The 15,272-nt window shown below is 37.6% G+C and overlaps 1 protein-coding gene across 1 annotated transcript in view; it reads left to right on the forward strand.

Moving 5' to 3' along the window:
• The window catches only part of RELN (reelin), a 535,801-nt gene that overhangs the window by 421,569 nt on the left and 98,960 nt on the right, over positions 1 to 15,272 (forward strand). The window contains exons 25-28 of the mRNA XM_061197622.1: positions 2,692 to 2,897; positions 5,522 to 5,693; positions 6,169 to 6,369; positions 10,824 to 11,056. Of these exons, the coding sequence (XP_061053605.1) occupies positions 2,692 to 2,897; positions 5,522 to 5,693; positions 6,169 to 6,369; positions 10,824 to 11,056 (812 nt within the window). The remainder of the gene's footprint in view (positions 1 to 2,691; positions 2,898 to 5,521; positions 5,694 to 6,168; positions 6,370 to 10,823; positions 11,057 to 15,272) is intronic.

Consider the following 15,272-nt stretch of genomic DNA (forward strand, 5'->3'; position numbering starts at 1 on the left):
CGTATCTGTGAACTCTCCTTTCAAGTTTGTTTTTATAACACGTGGTATTGAGCTTGGTATAACTGGCAACCGGTAATTATTTGTTGAAGAAAGAAATCAATGAATGGATGAAAGAACATTGGAAAACAACAGAAAGTTATAAAGAAATGGTTATTTTCAAATAAATATAGTAGACTTTTTTTCTAGTGGCATTTTGATTAAAGAAGATTTTAATGGAAGACAAAAGGTAAAGTTTTTATAAAGCATTTTAGAGGTTTTGTTATAAAGGCTCTAGATTCTGTAGGCATTACCTTTAAATTCTGTATTATTTTATCTAAACACTGAAGACATTTTAACCTAGAATGTTGGGGGAAATTGGAGGGTATTTTCCACACTCCAGGAATGAGGAGGTCCTTAATCTATTACTCCAACACACGTATATGCACATTCCATGTTTATATGTATCTACACATACACATAAATACATTGATCATAGTATAGTAGAAAAACTGCAAACCGTGTGTTAACATCTGATTCTAAATTCTGACAAAATAGTTTGCCCTGAGCCATTTCCTTTTTCTCTCTTTTCCCCCTTTAAAACAATGTTCAGCATTTCAGGTCACCAAACAAAAGAAAATGACTTGTACTACTCTCTAGGAAAAAACATTTTCAGTGCCAAACCAAGCATTTGTATGATATTTTTCACCATTTAAAAAAATCCCACAGGGCTTCCCTGGTGGCGCAGTGGTTGAGAATCTGCCTGCCAATGCAGGGGACACGGGTTCAAGCCCTGGTCTGGGAAGATCCCACATGCCACGGAGCAACTGGACCCGTGAGCCACAACTACTGAGCCTGCGCGTCTGGAGCCTGTGCTCCGCAACAACAGAGGCCGCGATAGTGAGAGGCCCGCACACCGCGATGAAGAGTGGCCCCCGCTTGCCGTAACTAGAGAAAGCCCTCGCACAGAAACGAAGACCCAACACAGCAAAAATAAATAAATAAATAAATTTATTTTAAAAGTTCCTACCAAAATTCTTAAAAAATTCCACAAAACACTCTCAAAATCTCTATAGAGCAACACCATAGTCTCCTGGAAAAACAACACTGTTCTGTGAATTTCACAATTGACCAATCATTCCAACCACTTAATTGTGGTAATTGGATTTTTATCATTCTCCTCACCTTAGATCTTTATCCTTCTGGCTCTTTTCCACATGCCAGGGTTTTCAAAGAAGTTTGCTGGGTGGGAATTAACCAGCTAGGTTCTTCTCAAATTCATTCTTCCTGTACTGATCCTGAGGCACGAAAATTCTAGGTCAGATTATAATAATCTTTGAGGTGTTTCCACTTAACACTATTTCAAATCAACAGCAAGAAAAATGAAAAGCACATCTAACACGTTGAAAATGCATATTTTAAGATTTCTTCTAATACATACATAAAATTGAGAGTTCCAAAAATTGAGTTTCTGTCTCAGGATTAACCTCCGTTCTCTTTTTGCTGGCACCCTTGTCTATTTTGGAATCTCTTAATTGGCTTTAGATTTATCAGTAATAGTGTACTCCTATAATTATCCCCAAGTATTTCCCCTGTGACTTCTAATATCTGAAACCCTTTCTTAATTAACTTAGTGGATTAGAGTGGGGTTTAAATTATAAATGTGAGGGGTGCTTTTCTCTATACTGTGTATTCTGTCTCAGGTTTTCTTCCCAAATTTTAATTGAACTCCTCAGAAACTCTCTAAGACCACTCAGTGCAGTCCATGGATTAGCTTTGGCAGAATCAGTTTGGGTGAAAGGATCTTATCAGCAAACTTTTTTTCAATCCTGTTAGCATGAAACCATTTACAGACAACAGAAATGATGACAAACCTTGTCAATTTGTATCTAATACCTCACAACAGAACTGTGACAGGCAGGGGATGCACTAAGCAAAAGAAGCAAGTTGCTGGATTTGAGGAAGTTTTTAACATTTTTAAGACACAAAGAGACCATTTAATGGTTGCAAAAACTTATTTAATGATCCCTCCCCCCTCTCTATTTCCAAGAAATAGACTGACTGGGAGCCCGGGAGACTTCAGTACTCTCTTTTTGTCAAGAAGTTTCTGTCTTGCCTGTTTTACCTCAATTCCCAGGGAGGAGGAGGGCCGGGGCATATCTATTGAGAGATTGTCCCCTCAGGAAGAGATGCCATGTGCTAGGCAAGTTATGTAACATATTATTTCATCTAATTGTCACAACACCCTTTAAGGAAGGTATTATTACCCATGTTATAACTTTGAGGAAAACAAAAGCTCAGAAAGGTCACACAGCTAGTGAACAGCATGAATCATGGGCTGAGATTCAAACCCAGCTCAAACTGATTTCAAAGTATGTATGTAGTCTTTCTTCTCCATGACTCTGCCTGGAGGAGATTTCCAAAGCGAATGCTGGGAGTGTTTTAATTAAAATGAATTTTGCTTTAAAGACTTTTGAGTACCCTTTGGTGGAATTAGCAGTTTTCAAGGGTCTCATAACCGAATCTGGGAGTCAGTGATGTAGAGACTAATAGAATGTATCCAGGAGCAGTTAAATGGCATAACCTGCTCCTCTCAACAGTAAATGAGAATAAGGTCATCTCCACATAGTGCTAGGATGCTCATATGAATTTGAAACGGAAACAACTAATTGCTCCCAGATAACTGAATCTGTGATTTTTCTGTTCTTCCGAAAGGCTGGAAAAAGACGGTTGGTGAGCTGGGATCTGGATACTTCCTGGGTGGACTTTGTCCAGTTCTACATGCAGATCGGTGGAGAGAGTGCTGCGTGCAACAAGCCCGACAGCAGAGAGGAGGGCATCCTCCTCCAATACAGCAACAATGGGGGCATCCAGTGGCACCTGCTGGCAGAAATGTACTTCTCAGACTTCAGCAAGCCCAGGTAACCAGCCCCAATCTCCTTCCAGTGCGATAATAATAATTATCTCCTTGATTATTATTAAGCCTTACCATACTAATGTCCCTGTTTTGCATTTTACAACTGAACCTTTTTTTATTGGAAAAAAATTGTTGAAAAATATGTAGATCCAATTCTTACAAATTAAATATATTTTAGATATAATACTTACAATAGAGCTATTTTGTAGATTGAAGGTTCATAAGTTCGTTGTTTTAAAACATTGAGTTATTTCAAGGTGACATAACTCTCCATAATATAACACAATTAGATATGCAGACAGACCAACCAAAAGCATTTCTTCTAAGGCACACAGGGGGAGAGGTGGAAACCAGAGAAGAGGCAACTAGGTCTAACAAGAGTCATAACATCCAGGGAGAGAGTCAGGGATGGTGGGTGGGAGATGGAGCCTGGTGAGATTCCGCCCATACAGTAGAAGGGGAATTGATAATGGGGCCAAACTGGTTTAAACAACAGTTTGAAACTATTCAAATTATTTTTTCCAAGTAATAGCATTGTCAATCTGGAAATTACTGAGAATTCAGTAAAGCAACTAGAGTACTATGTAGACAAACAAAAATTCACTAGCTTTTTCAAATTCCAGAGATATTCCATTTTTATTTAAGGGAGTTTTTCTTTAGGGGCTAACTATTTCATCACATTCTCAAAGAGTTCTATGACACTAAAATGGTTAAGAAATTCTGAGTTGGAAGATATCAGAAGAAGACCCCATGATGGCAAATACATAAATAAATATAAGTTTAAGAAACAATACTGAGAATCTCTGTAAAGGAAATGATAAAACTTCAAAACTTCCTTCAGAGATATAAAAGAAAACAAATAAATGGAAAATAATACAGCATCCCTGGATAGGAAAACTGAACATTGTGATATGAAGAAATCTCTTAATTTACATTTAATGCTATTCCAATCAAAATCTTAGTGGTATTTTTTGGGGGGGGAGCTTTATATCTGGAAATATAAACTGGCAAAAATAGTTTAAACTTTTGACAAAATATAGAGGGATGCCCTGCACAATATTAAAACATATTGTATAAGCTACAGTATTAAAGTGGAATGATAATGGTGCATAGATAGAACAATCAAGCCAAATAGATGACCCAGAAATTGACTCAGATATCTGTACAAACTTATATATGAAAAAAAGACACATCAACTATCAATGATAAAGAAATGGTTATTCAGTCAAATGGTGTTAGAAAAAAATGGGTAGGCTCTTGGGGAAAAATATCTATTTAGATTATCACCTTCCATCAGCAAAAACTGTTAAAGACTGGTTAAAGGTTTAAACATTTAGGTTGCTATCTGATCTTGGAAAAAGACCTGAACTTTCTAAATATAAATTCAACGCAAGAATTAACAAAGAAAAGGACTGCTTACACAGAAATATACTACATACAGATGTAAAACTGCATATACATGTAACACATACATTTCAAAGAAAACAGAAGAAAAAAGAAGGAAAGCAAACTGAGAAAATATATGAAACAAATATGAGAAATAGAGGATCAGTGTTCCCTTAGAGAGCTTATACAAATTATCAAGAAAAACACTAAGATCCCAATAGAAAAATGGGTAAGAGGAATGAGTAGATGTTACACAACAGGGAAGACATATGTTTAATAAAATATGATTAATATCCAACCTCTGTTGCAATAAAAAAGATACCATTTTTCAACAGTCAAATGGTCATTTTTTAATGATAACACCAAGTGCTCTCTCCACATGGAGCAGCAAGGCAGGCACTCTCATGTCATCCTGCAAACCATCATGACCCTCCCAGAAGGGAATTTGGAAAAGTCCAGAGCCTTAAACATGACCAGTTTATTTGACCTGGTAATTCCATTTCTAAGAATCTTCCCTAAATAAATAAACTGAGGTATACATAAAGCTTTATGCATAAAGATTTTTCATCACAGAATTATTTATAATAAGGAAAGGTGAAACAAATACTAGCAGTCTGTGTGATGAAAAATTATATAAACGGTAAAATGATCTTAAGAACTTGTTTTACTGACATGAGAATGTGCTTATGATATAATGTTAACTTTTAAACTGTAAGATACCGAATTATACATATATCTCACCTATGTAAAAGATTACATGCTTTAAGGATATACATCAAATTGTTAACAGAGGCCAACCCCATGTGGTAGCTTATGGGTGATTTATGTTTCATTTTTAATGCTTATTTATGTTTTCCCCCAATAAGTAAGAACTGCCATGAAAAAAATTTTAATGCTATTTTAATGCAATAACATACAAAGGAACAGCTTTTTCTAAGGGTTTCTTTAAAATGTTATGGCCATTGTCATAGTAGTCAAAAGACATTGTTCAGTGAATCAAACTCAGTTGAAATATTTGCCTCCAAAAGATACAATTCCAAATGGAAAAACCAGGATCCGGACTAAACTTGCTTACAACTTTAAACCTCTTGTCTGATCTGTCTAAACTTAGAAACTTTACAAAAATACCAAGAGATCAAACAAAACATAACCTTCTCTTGTTGCTACTCGTGTTATTTTAGCAGCTGCTAAGAAAAACACAGCTTTTCCTTTCCCAACGCTAAATGATTTGCTTTTATGCAGATTTGTCTATCTGGAGCTGCCGGCTGCTGCCAAGACCCCTTGCACCAGTTTCCGCTGGTGGCAGCCTGTGTTCTCAGGGGAGGACTATGACCAGTGGGCAGTCGATGACATCATCATTCTGTCCGAGAAGCAAAAACAAATCATCCCAGTTGTCAACCCAACTTTACCCCAGGTACTTCTCATTATGTCTGAACTCCAGGAAGGCATAGAATTGTAAAAGAGGATGGGATCAAATAACTCCTCACTCCCCCAAGGATTTAGTGCTTGACACTTGAACATGTAATTTAGTTTTCTGTGTTTGCACTTAATTTTTTTACCTCTCTGTGCTACTAGTTCATAGATTATTTAGATGTTAAAAAAACAAAACAAAACAAAAAACAAGACTAGAAAGTGTGGCCAAGTCATTAAATATGATTATTAGTGTGTTTATGAAATGATACACAGTGGCAAAATATATTCAGTTGTTAAATAATCAGGAGAAAAAGTTCATGGCAGTTTAAAAAAAAAAAAGTTAATTTAGAGAGTCTGCTGTATTTTCCTAGAAATACAAATAGTACATGGCCCTGCATGCCATGAACTGAAAATTCCTTTCTTGTTTTCAAAGGTACCAAATTGCCTTTCTGTGTTATTTGTGTTGTTCCTATTAGAACTTTTATGAGAAGCCGGCTTTTGATTACCCTATGAATCAAATGAGTGTGTGGTTGATGTTGGCTAACGAAGGAATGGTTAAAAATGAAACTTTCTGCTCTGCCACACCATCAGCCATGGTGTTTGGAAAATCAGATGGGGATCGATTTGCAGTAACTCGAGATTTGACTCTGAAGCCTGGATATGTGCTGCAGTTTAAGGTATTTATGCACAAACTTCTTGCAGGTTAAGGAGCAACCATCTTCCAGATTTATAAATGAAATTCACAAAGAACACAAAATATTCATATTCTAGTAAAGTAGGGACTCATCTGAACAAAGTTGCCAACAATCTTAGAATGGCAAAGCTTTTTAGCTCTACCCATAAGGAAAATAGCTTGTCAGTTTTTAATGAACCCCATAAGTTGTGGCTATGTCATTGTATTTCTTTAAGGGCTCATGGAACTCTACCAGAATTAAAAAGAAAGATGACTTTGAGGATTTCAATCTGATTGTGCTTGATAAATCCCATGCTTCTGAATGGTAATGGATAAGTTCTCCCTTTCAGCTTACTAGTACTTTTTGGACTCATGAGTAATTTTATGTTTTTACTATGGGGTTTTCAAACAATTTCTCTTTGATTGAGTAAATTTTTACTTTAATTTTCATTGTTCTCTTAAAAGCTGCTTGTTTTCTGTGCTGTGATAACATGTCAATATGTATAACAAGTATTTACTTTGACAAGCTCTTTTTTCAGAACCCTAATCAAAATTTCATTGTGTTTATAATAAAATCCCATTGGTGAATTCTGGGGTCAAAAGTAATGCAGTTTCAATGAGCCAGCACAACTACATGGTCCTTACATAATGGCAGGATGCAGATGCTAAATAAGTTACAAATGGAATTATTAAAGAGATCAGATGTTTATAGGAAGCTCTTCAAATATAATTTCCAGAGGTCTGTAAACAAGTCAGTCATAAATAAGATGATTAGTGAAATGTTGTCCTTCTCTGTTTAGATTTTGATGCTAAATTGCCATGGAAAGAACACTAATAACAGTATATGACTCTATATTAATTTGTTGGTACTGCCTAAAATGGGAACAAAATAACAGCAATAGCAAATACATTGCCAGAATAATATGCTCTTTCTCATCTGGCACGTTTGGTAATTAATTAGTCACAAAATCATGATAGTGTAGGTGTTGAACTGTGCAAGGTGGTATTCTGAAGTTTAAAAATCTAAATAGAGAAAACATTATTAAATGTTTCAAGTACTTAAACAACCAGCAACAATGCATAATGCCTAAGAAAAGTCTCAATTCTCGAATCACACCAGCAGAAAACTGTTGATTTGTGGCTATCAGTTGATAATAGATATATAATATGAGTGATTTGGGGATTGATAATTAATGTATATTTGGAATCTGTAATAAGAACTTGGTGTTATTTTTCCAAAAGGCACGGTGCTGGTAAAGTTTTTGTGACTGCCTGCCATGTGTCAACACTAAGCTCTAGGAATATAGAGATGAGAAATATAGCCCAAGCCCTTAAGGAGCTCAGAAACTAGCAAGTGAGCCAGAAAAGTGAACAGTTGCAATGCAGTCGCTGGAGTGCTGTGGTAGAGAGAGGCTCTGATACTATAGGAGTACCTGACATAGTTCCTGGCATATGGCAGGTGCTCCAAAATTATCTGTTAGTTGAATAAATGGATGGATGGATGGATAGATGGATGGATGAGTTGAAATTGGAAGTTTCTGGAAATACAGAGACTTAGCCAGCTGAAAAGTGGAGGGGGTGGGGGGATTCTAGTTAGAGGGAACAGAATGTGCAAATATGTGAAAATACATGAAAGTGCAAGTGAGAATGGAAATGTCAGAAATTTAAGGAGTTTGGAGTATTTGCCACAGAAATAAGAGATAAGGTTTGTCCTAATGGGCTTTATATGATACTCTAAGTCACTTGGATATTAACCCAAGAGCGATGAGTCATGGAAGATGTTTAATCCATTGAATGTAAAAATCAGACCTGTGTTTTAGAAAGAACATTCTGTTGACTTAACAGGAGGAGAAACTGGAATCAACAAGTACATTCATTCATTTATTCAGCAAATATTTATAAAGCATCTACTATGTTCCGGGCTCAGTTCTAGGCTATGAAAATAACTAGGAATAGAGAGTTTGACTAGGGTGGTGGAGGATAATTACTATTTTGTAAAAGGTTGTCAGGTTAGCCTCACTAATAAAATAACTTTTAATCTGAGACCTGTGAAAAGTGAAGGAGGGAGTCATGCAGCTATCTGGGAAAGAGCACTCCAGGCACAGAGGACAAAAAGGACAAAAGCCTTGAAGTAGGAGTGTGCTTGCAAAAGTTCAAGAAACCAGAAGGATGCCACTGTGACTAGAGCAAAGTGAGGAAGGGGAGACAGGTAGAAAAAATAAGGTCAGACTTTGACTTCTGCTCTAAATAAAATGGCTAGCAGAAGAGTGACATACTCTGACTTAGGCTTTTAAAGAATCACTCCAGTGACTGTGTTGCGAGTACACTGGCAGAGTCAAGGGCAGAGATAGAAAGACTGGCTGGGCAACTATTGTGGTGATCCCAATAATAGATGATGGGAACTTGGACCTGTGGGATAGCAGAGGAGGCAGAGAGAAGTACTCAGATTGTTGGGCATATGTTGAGTAAAGTGAGGATGCTAGAGCAGTTATCAAAGTAAGAAATGAGGAGGCCAGATTAAGGCATAGCCTGGGATTATAAGATAAATGGATGGGTCTGAAAGATGTTAAAGGTGTGTAGTCTACAGGTTTGGGTGACCTATTGGGTGATAGAATGGATTCTAGAATGACTCCCACATTTCTGGCTCCAGTCACTGAAATTGCAAATATAGGATTTAGGGATGCCTGTAGATTGCTGAAGGGCAGATGCACAGGAAGTAGTTACGTACATTGTGCAGAGAACCTGAGAGAGGCCATATCTGGGAGTCATAGGGATTCAGAAGGAATCTGAAATTATGACTGTGAATGAGATTAGGAAGCATGTATGGAGTAAAAAGATAAGAAAGCCAAGAATTGCATTCTAGAAAACATCAACAGTTAAGAGGCAGGTCAATTAAAAAAAAAAAAATCACAAAGATGTCACAGAACTGAAAGTTCCATCGACTTGCTTACTTTAGAAACAGTGGCAGTGATAATAATTCTAAGACAAAAAGCTAACTATGTGTGCCCAGTGTGAATGCTCTCACCACATGCCAACCGAAGGCTGTGCTTACTAACCGGTAATATAATAAAAGGGTTGGTGTTACAAAAGGTAATCATGCATCTGAGAGGGTCAAATCTTTATTTATTTTCTTGACATTTAACTATGTAAACTTGGATAAATGAATCACAATAAAATTGCCACTAGCCATATTGTAAATCCTTCTGAGAGACACTTTCTAGCTCTGAGCATGGAATTAAGGAAAATATGGAGTCTTCCTTTTTTTGAAAGACTGGCTCAAGCTACCTTATAGTCACAAAGATAAGCTGGTTGGCCCTTGAACTCTGACCCAGTGTTATTTGCCTATGGGCCTACCTTTCCTTCGTCCTTTATTTTTTGGTCATGATTATGTTCTTTTGAGTTCTTCAATTTTTTTCTATAAAATTTGACTATTCTTAGTTATAAAGTCTTATACAATAAAATTCTGTGGTGGTACCAACCAACAAATGAAATAAGATATGAATAGATCATTTATATAAGATAGCATGTAATTAAATACCAGGAAAAGAGTTTGACATTTACAATTATCAAAAAATATAAACTAAAACAGTAATACAATCATTTATATATTTATTAATTTAGAAAGAAACTGTCTAAAATTATAATAATAGAGTGCTGTGTAAAACTGATTCATTTGAACCCAAGTGATTAAAAATGAACACGTATAAATAGGAAATTCAAAGTGTTTCTGCATTTTGATTCAGTAATACTACTTCTAGGTATTGATGTGCTTCTTTCTAAAGTTTAGAAGAGAAAACAGAAGAGTAAAAATGGTTGTGCTAGGGCATTGGGATTTAGGTTGCATGTTTTTACAATTTTTTTGAATATTGTTAATCCTGTGATGACAATCATCTACACAAGTACACAGAAGAGTAATAGTTTTATTTCTGGATTATGTTGCTTATTTGATGCTGTGACAAGAACTGAGCTCTTTCATCTAAGTTGACAATGATTTCTTACTGAGCTTTTGTAAGAAACCAGAGTAAAAATGCTTGTTCCACTGAAAGCAGAGGACAGCTTCAGTAACCTTCATGTTCTGAAGAGGGCAGCTCTTTGTCGTCTGCTTCCCTCTGTTTATACCCTCTGTCTGGGAAAGCAAAAAAAAGCAGTTTCTTGGCTTCTTATCTTTTGTCCAAGACTCCAGTCACATCTGTGCTTCTCTCTTCCCTTCTATAATCTCAAGAAATCCACAAAATGGGCAACTGGTCCCGCTTTCTATTGAAAAGCACCTATTGCTTGCCTATACAGAGATTTCCAGAACCTTTGAAAGGGTCTTGGTTGGAATTGAGCTGCCCGTGTCTTATCATTGTAAATTTAGTGCAAACTCAGTAGAAAGAGCCCAGACGGCTGTAGCACCTAATTTGTTAAATGATGACTTGAAACCAAAACCTTGTATAATTCTGTCTTTCCTTTTAACAGCTAAACATTGGGTGTGCCAATCAATTCAGCAGCGCTGCCCCAGTTCTTCTTCAGTACTCTCACGATGCTGGGATGTCCTGGTTTCTGGTGAAAGAAGGCTGTTACCCAGCTTCTGCAGGCAAAGGATGTGAAGGAAACTCCAGAGAACTGAGTGAGCCCACCCTGTATCACACAGGGGACTTTGAAGAATGGACGAGAATCACCATTGTTATTCCAAGGTCTCTTGCATCCAGGTAAAGTGACCATTCTTATTATGTGCCATAGTTGCCATTTCTGAGGAGCATGTATTTATCTCAGTATCTTCATCTCATATATCTCAATAACCTAAGAGAATTCATAAACTCTAGCTGTAAGGACTCTTGAGGAAATGACACTCATACTTGTGAAAAAGTTCACTCACTCATCCATTCATTCATTCAACAAATATTTATTGAGCCACCTACCTGTGCCAAGTTCTGTTCTGGGCACTGGATTACAGCCCTGAACAAAAGATGTTTAAAAGCTAAGGGAGTTATAAGGCATTATCGTATCAGACTTTCACTATATAGAGATTTTTGATAATGTAATGCCTCCTTAAATAGACAATTTGAGATATATTACAATATAAAAGATCCCTTTAAATGACCATTAAGATAAATAATTAAAACAATAGAGAAAAAGATTTAAAATCAATTGACAGAAGAATGAGATAAATGGATCAAGAACTTGAAGTAAATTAGTTTCAGTAATAGGGCAACAAATTTAACTCTTAGCTTCCTGGCAGCTAGGACATAGTGTGGGAGGTCAGGGGATAGGGTCATTTGGTTCTCATTGTTGGGTAAAAAGAAAGAAAATACATATATTCTGATAAAAAAATAAGAATTACTTTTTTCTACACTCAGTATTCTAGAATACCTTTATAGTACGTATATGTATCTTTGTGTCAGGTAGAGTAGGTAACATGAAAATCAGTGTTTTAACTCTATAATTTTTCAAAAGATGAAGCATTCTTCAAGTAGACACTTCTTAATTGAATCCTAGAACATACCATTCAATTGTGACTCAGTCAAAGCATTTCTGTGCAGAGCTGAGATGGTATAATAAGACTACTTGCACTGCTGGTGATGTAAATTAATATATGGTTGAGATACTCATTAGTGCCATTCATCAATATTTCCAGCTTACTTCCTTCCTGGAATATGGTAGGATTATACTTTCCCCACACCCTTTAAAGTTTGGCATTGCCAGGACTTCCTTGGTGGCGCAGTGGTTAAGAATCCGCCTGCCAATGCAGGGGACACGGGTTTGAGCCCTGGTCTGGGAAGATCCCACGTGCCATGGAGCAACTAATCCCACGAGCCACAACTACTGAGCCTGCGTGCCGCAGCTACTGAAGCCTGTGCGCCTAGAGCCCATACTCCGCAACAAGGGAAGCCACCGCGATGAGAAGCCCGCGCATCGCAACGAAGAGTAGCCCCCGCTCGCCACAACCAGAGAAAAAGCCCGCACACAGCAATGAAGACCCAACGCAGCCAAAAATAAATAAATAAATAGATAAATAAATGAATAAATTTATATAAAAAAATAAAGTTTGGCATTGCCTAATGAAATGTGAGTGGAAATTAAACATATGACTTTAAGAGTTCATGTGCATTTTGCTATCTTCTCTGCTTCATGAAAGCCTCTTTGGAGATGAAGCTTACATCAGTCTGGGTCCTTGAGTGTCTACAATCAACAGACTTTCTTACAACCTATACTGGACATTATAGCATAAGCAAGAAATAAACTTCTGTTGGGTTAAGCCACTGAGATTAGGGACTGCATGTTACCCCGGCAACCTATCTCATCCTGACTGATACAGTGGTAAAAGCTAGAAAATCTATAGGAGTGGCTTACTTCTAATGTTTGTAGAGACCATTCTGTCTATAATCTTTCACCTAATTGATCACCAAATTTGCATCTAGCTGGATATGCTGCTTGTGTTCATCTGCCTCCCTCAATACTTAGATGTGCATACCTCCAAAAATTACACCATAGACTTTGGTACACAGACTTCCCAAATGGGTAAGAAACTTGTATGGTCAGGATGTATAAGTTTGTGTGGTAATCTACTAAACTTTGGAACATAATGTTTAAATGCCAACTGTTCCAAGAAAAGATTTATCAGTCAGTGGATCCAAGTCAACTTATAAGTAATTTTTTTGTCTTTACATGCCAGTGTACTTTGTTATGTATCAAAGAGGGACTCAGATGATTTGATGTGTATGTGGCAGAGTTGATGAGTTGACCTTCTTTAGTGAAATTTAATAATTTGACTTGCATTCTGCTTTAGTTAGGATACAGGCCCAGCTACTATAACAGAGAAACAAATACAAATGCTTAACAAGACTTAAACAAGTTAGAAATCCATTCTTTTTTGCATAATAGTCCACAGGTGAGGACTTCAGAGTTTACAGGGTGTCTCTGCCATTCTGAACACACAACTTCTATCTCTGGATCCAAGGCAGCTATTCCAGACCATGTCATCTCTTAACCAGTGGAAGGCAAAAAGATCAGGAATGCATAGATGCATTACTTTTTAAAAATCATCTTTATTCCTTTTTCATATTCCTCAGTAGAGCCTAGGATAATATTTGTACAGTTACCTATTGCTATGCAACATCCCTCTCCAAAACTTAGTGGCTTAAGACAACAGTGGTTTATTATTTCTCATGGTTTTATGGAATTGGCTGGGTATTTCTTCTGCTGGTCTCTCCTAAGCTTTATAATGTAGCTGCATTCAATTGGTAGGTTGATTAGTGTCTGGGATTAGTAGGACTTTTCTCTCTATACTGGTCTTCATCCCAGTATTCATAACAGTTTCCACAATTAGGTGGTTCCAGAATTCCAAGAGAACAAAAGTAGAAGCTGCCAGGACCCTGTCTTCTTTGCCACATCCTAGTGGTCAAAGCAAGTCACAAGGCCAGTCCAGATTCAGAGGGCGAGAAAACAGACTCCCCTTTTTGATAGGAAGTGCAGGGAAGTCTTGTAGAAGAAGATTTAGTATGATCCATTGGGGGACATTGTTGTAACGACCTACCGTAGTTTGCCCTAGCCCTAATGACTCACATGTCTCCCCCAGGCAGATGTACTCACTCTCCTCCCAAAACCCCCAAACGCTCATCTCATCACAGCATCAGGTACTAAGTCACTCATTTCATGATTTCTATCAAGTCAGAGTTCCCTGGATATGGCTCCTCTTGACCCATAGACCTACGACCTATGACCTAAAAAAACAAGTTATCCACCCCACCCATACCCAACATACAACAGTGAGACAACGACAAGATAAACACAATAGACACCCCAACTCAAAAAAAAAGAAAAGAATGGGAAGCACATAGCAACCACTGGCTCATAGGAATTCTGAAAGCTAGCAAGATTGTTGTTACTAGGGTTCCCCTCTCCACGAGCAATGTCCAGGATAAGAAAGTTTTCTTGATTGAGACAATTCTGCTCCCTACGAGTGGTTCCCTAATCTGTTGTTCTTCTCAGCTGTTGGTTCTACCCTCTAGGCTTCATCCTCTGAGACATCTGTCCATAAGAACATATCTGTGTTTGCAGCTAAATAGCCCTTTCATCCTGCTTTCTGCCCATTTCAAGCTAGGCATGTAACAGTGCAGCCCTTGTAATTCTCTCCTCCACCACTGCCTTCCTCTTCCCTATGCTTTTCTGAAACTGTGGCCCAACCACATCTCTTCCAAATAGACAAGTGCAGCATGCCATGAAGCTGGAGTGCATCAGGGGCTGCATCTTTGCTGCAATGACTAGGATACCAGGATCCTGGAAGACATCACTGTGAAAGAAGCCAATAGAATCAGAAGCCAAGGAACACACCTCTGGTGCAATACCCCAAAGCCAGATAATACAAAGTTGAATCTGAAACTGCAGTTTGTTTGACGCTGAGTGGAAACACCCAGTTGGTAAAACCACATCTGAGAAATAAGAAAAGGTAGTCCTTAACATCACAAAGTGAGCCAAAATGTTGAGGCTCCCAATTTATCAATATTTTCTTGGACCTCAGCTTTTGGAAGAAGAAATCTTGTTCATTAGGATCTGGCTTTGTGGTTCCTTTGAATACCGTCCAGCTTGCTGGTGGATGGCATTTGTGATGGAGAGCTCTCTGCTACAGAATAGTAAACATGTTTCTACTTCAGCCCAAGTAAATGAGCTGTTGTTGTTTCTTCCGCAATATGTTAAACTCAGAAATCTCCAAATGCAGTGCTGGAAAGCTGAGAATTCTAAGTGTGAAAATTGTTAAACTTTGGAGCTATTTTGCCACAAGGCAACATGCTTGTAATAGTTACTAGAACGTTGCTCTTTGACGAGTACTTCGAAGCTGAGTTTCTCAAAGGAGCAGTTTGTGCTCATGTTACGTCTCTTGGTTCTTGCCTACAGAGGAGAGACACTGGTGGTGGTAAATATGTGCTG

This window comes from Eubalaena glacialis, chromosome 8, assembly GCF_028564815.1.
Source record: "Eubalaena glacialis isolate mEubGla1 chromosome 8, mEubGla1.1.hap2.+ XY, whole genome shotgun sequence".
Classification (NCBI taxonomy): Eukaryota; Metazoa; Chordata; class Mammalia; order Artiodactyla; family Balaenidae; genus Eubalaena; species Eubalaena glacialis.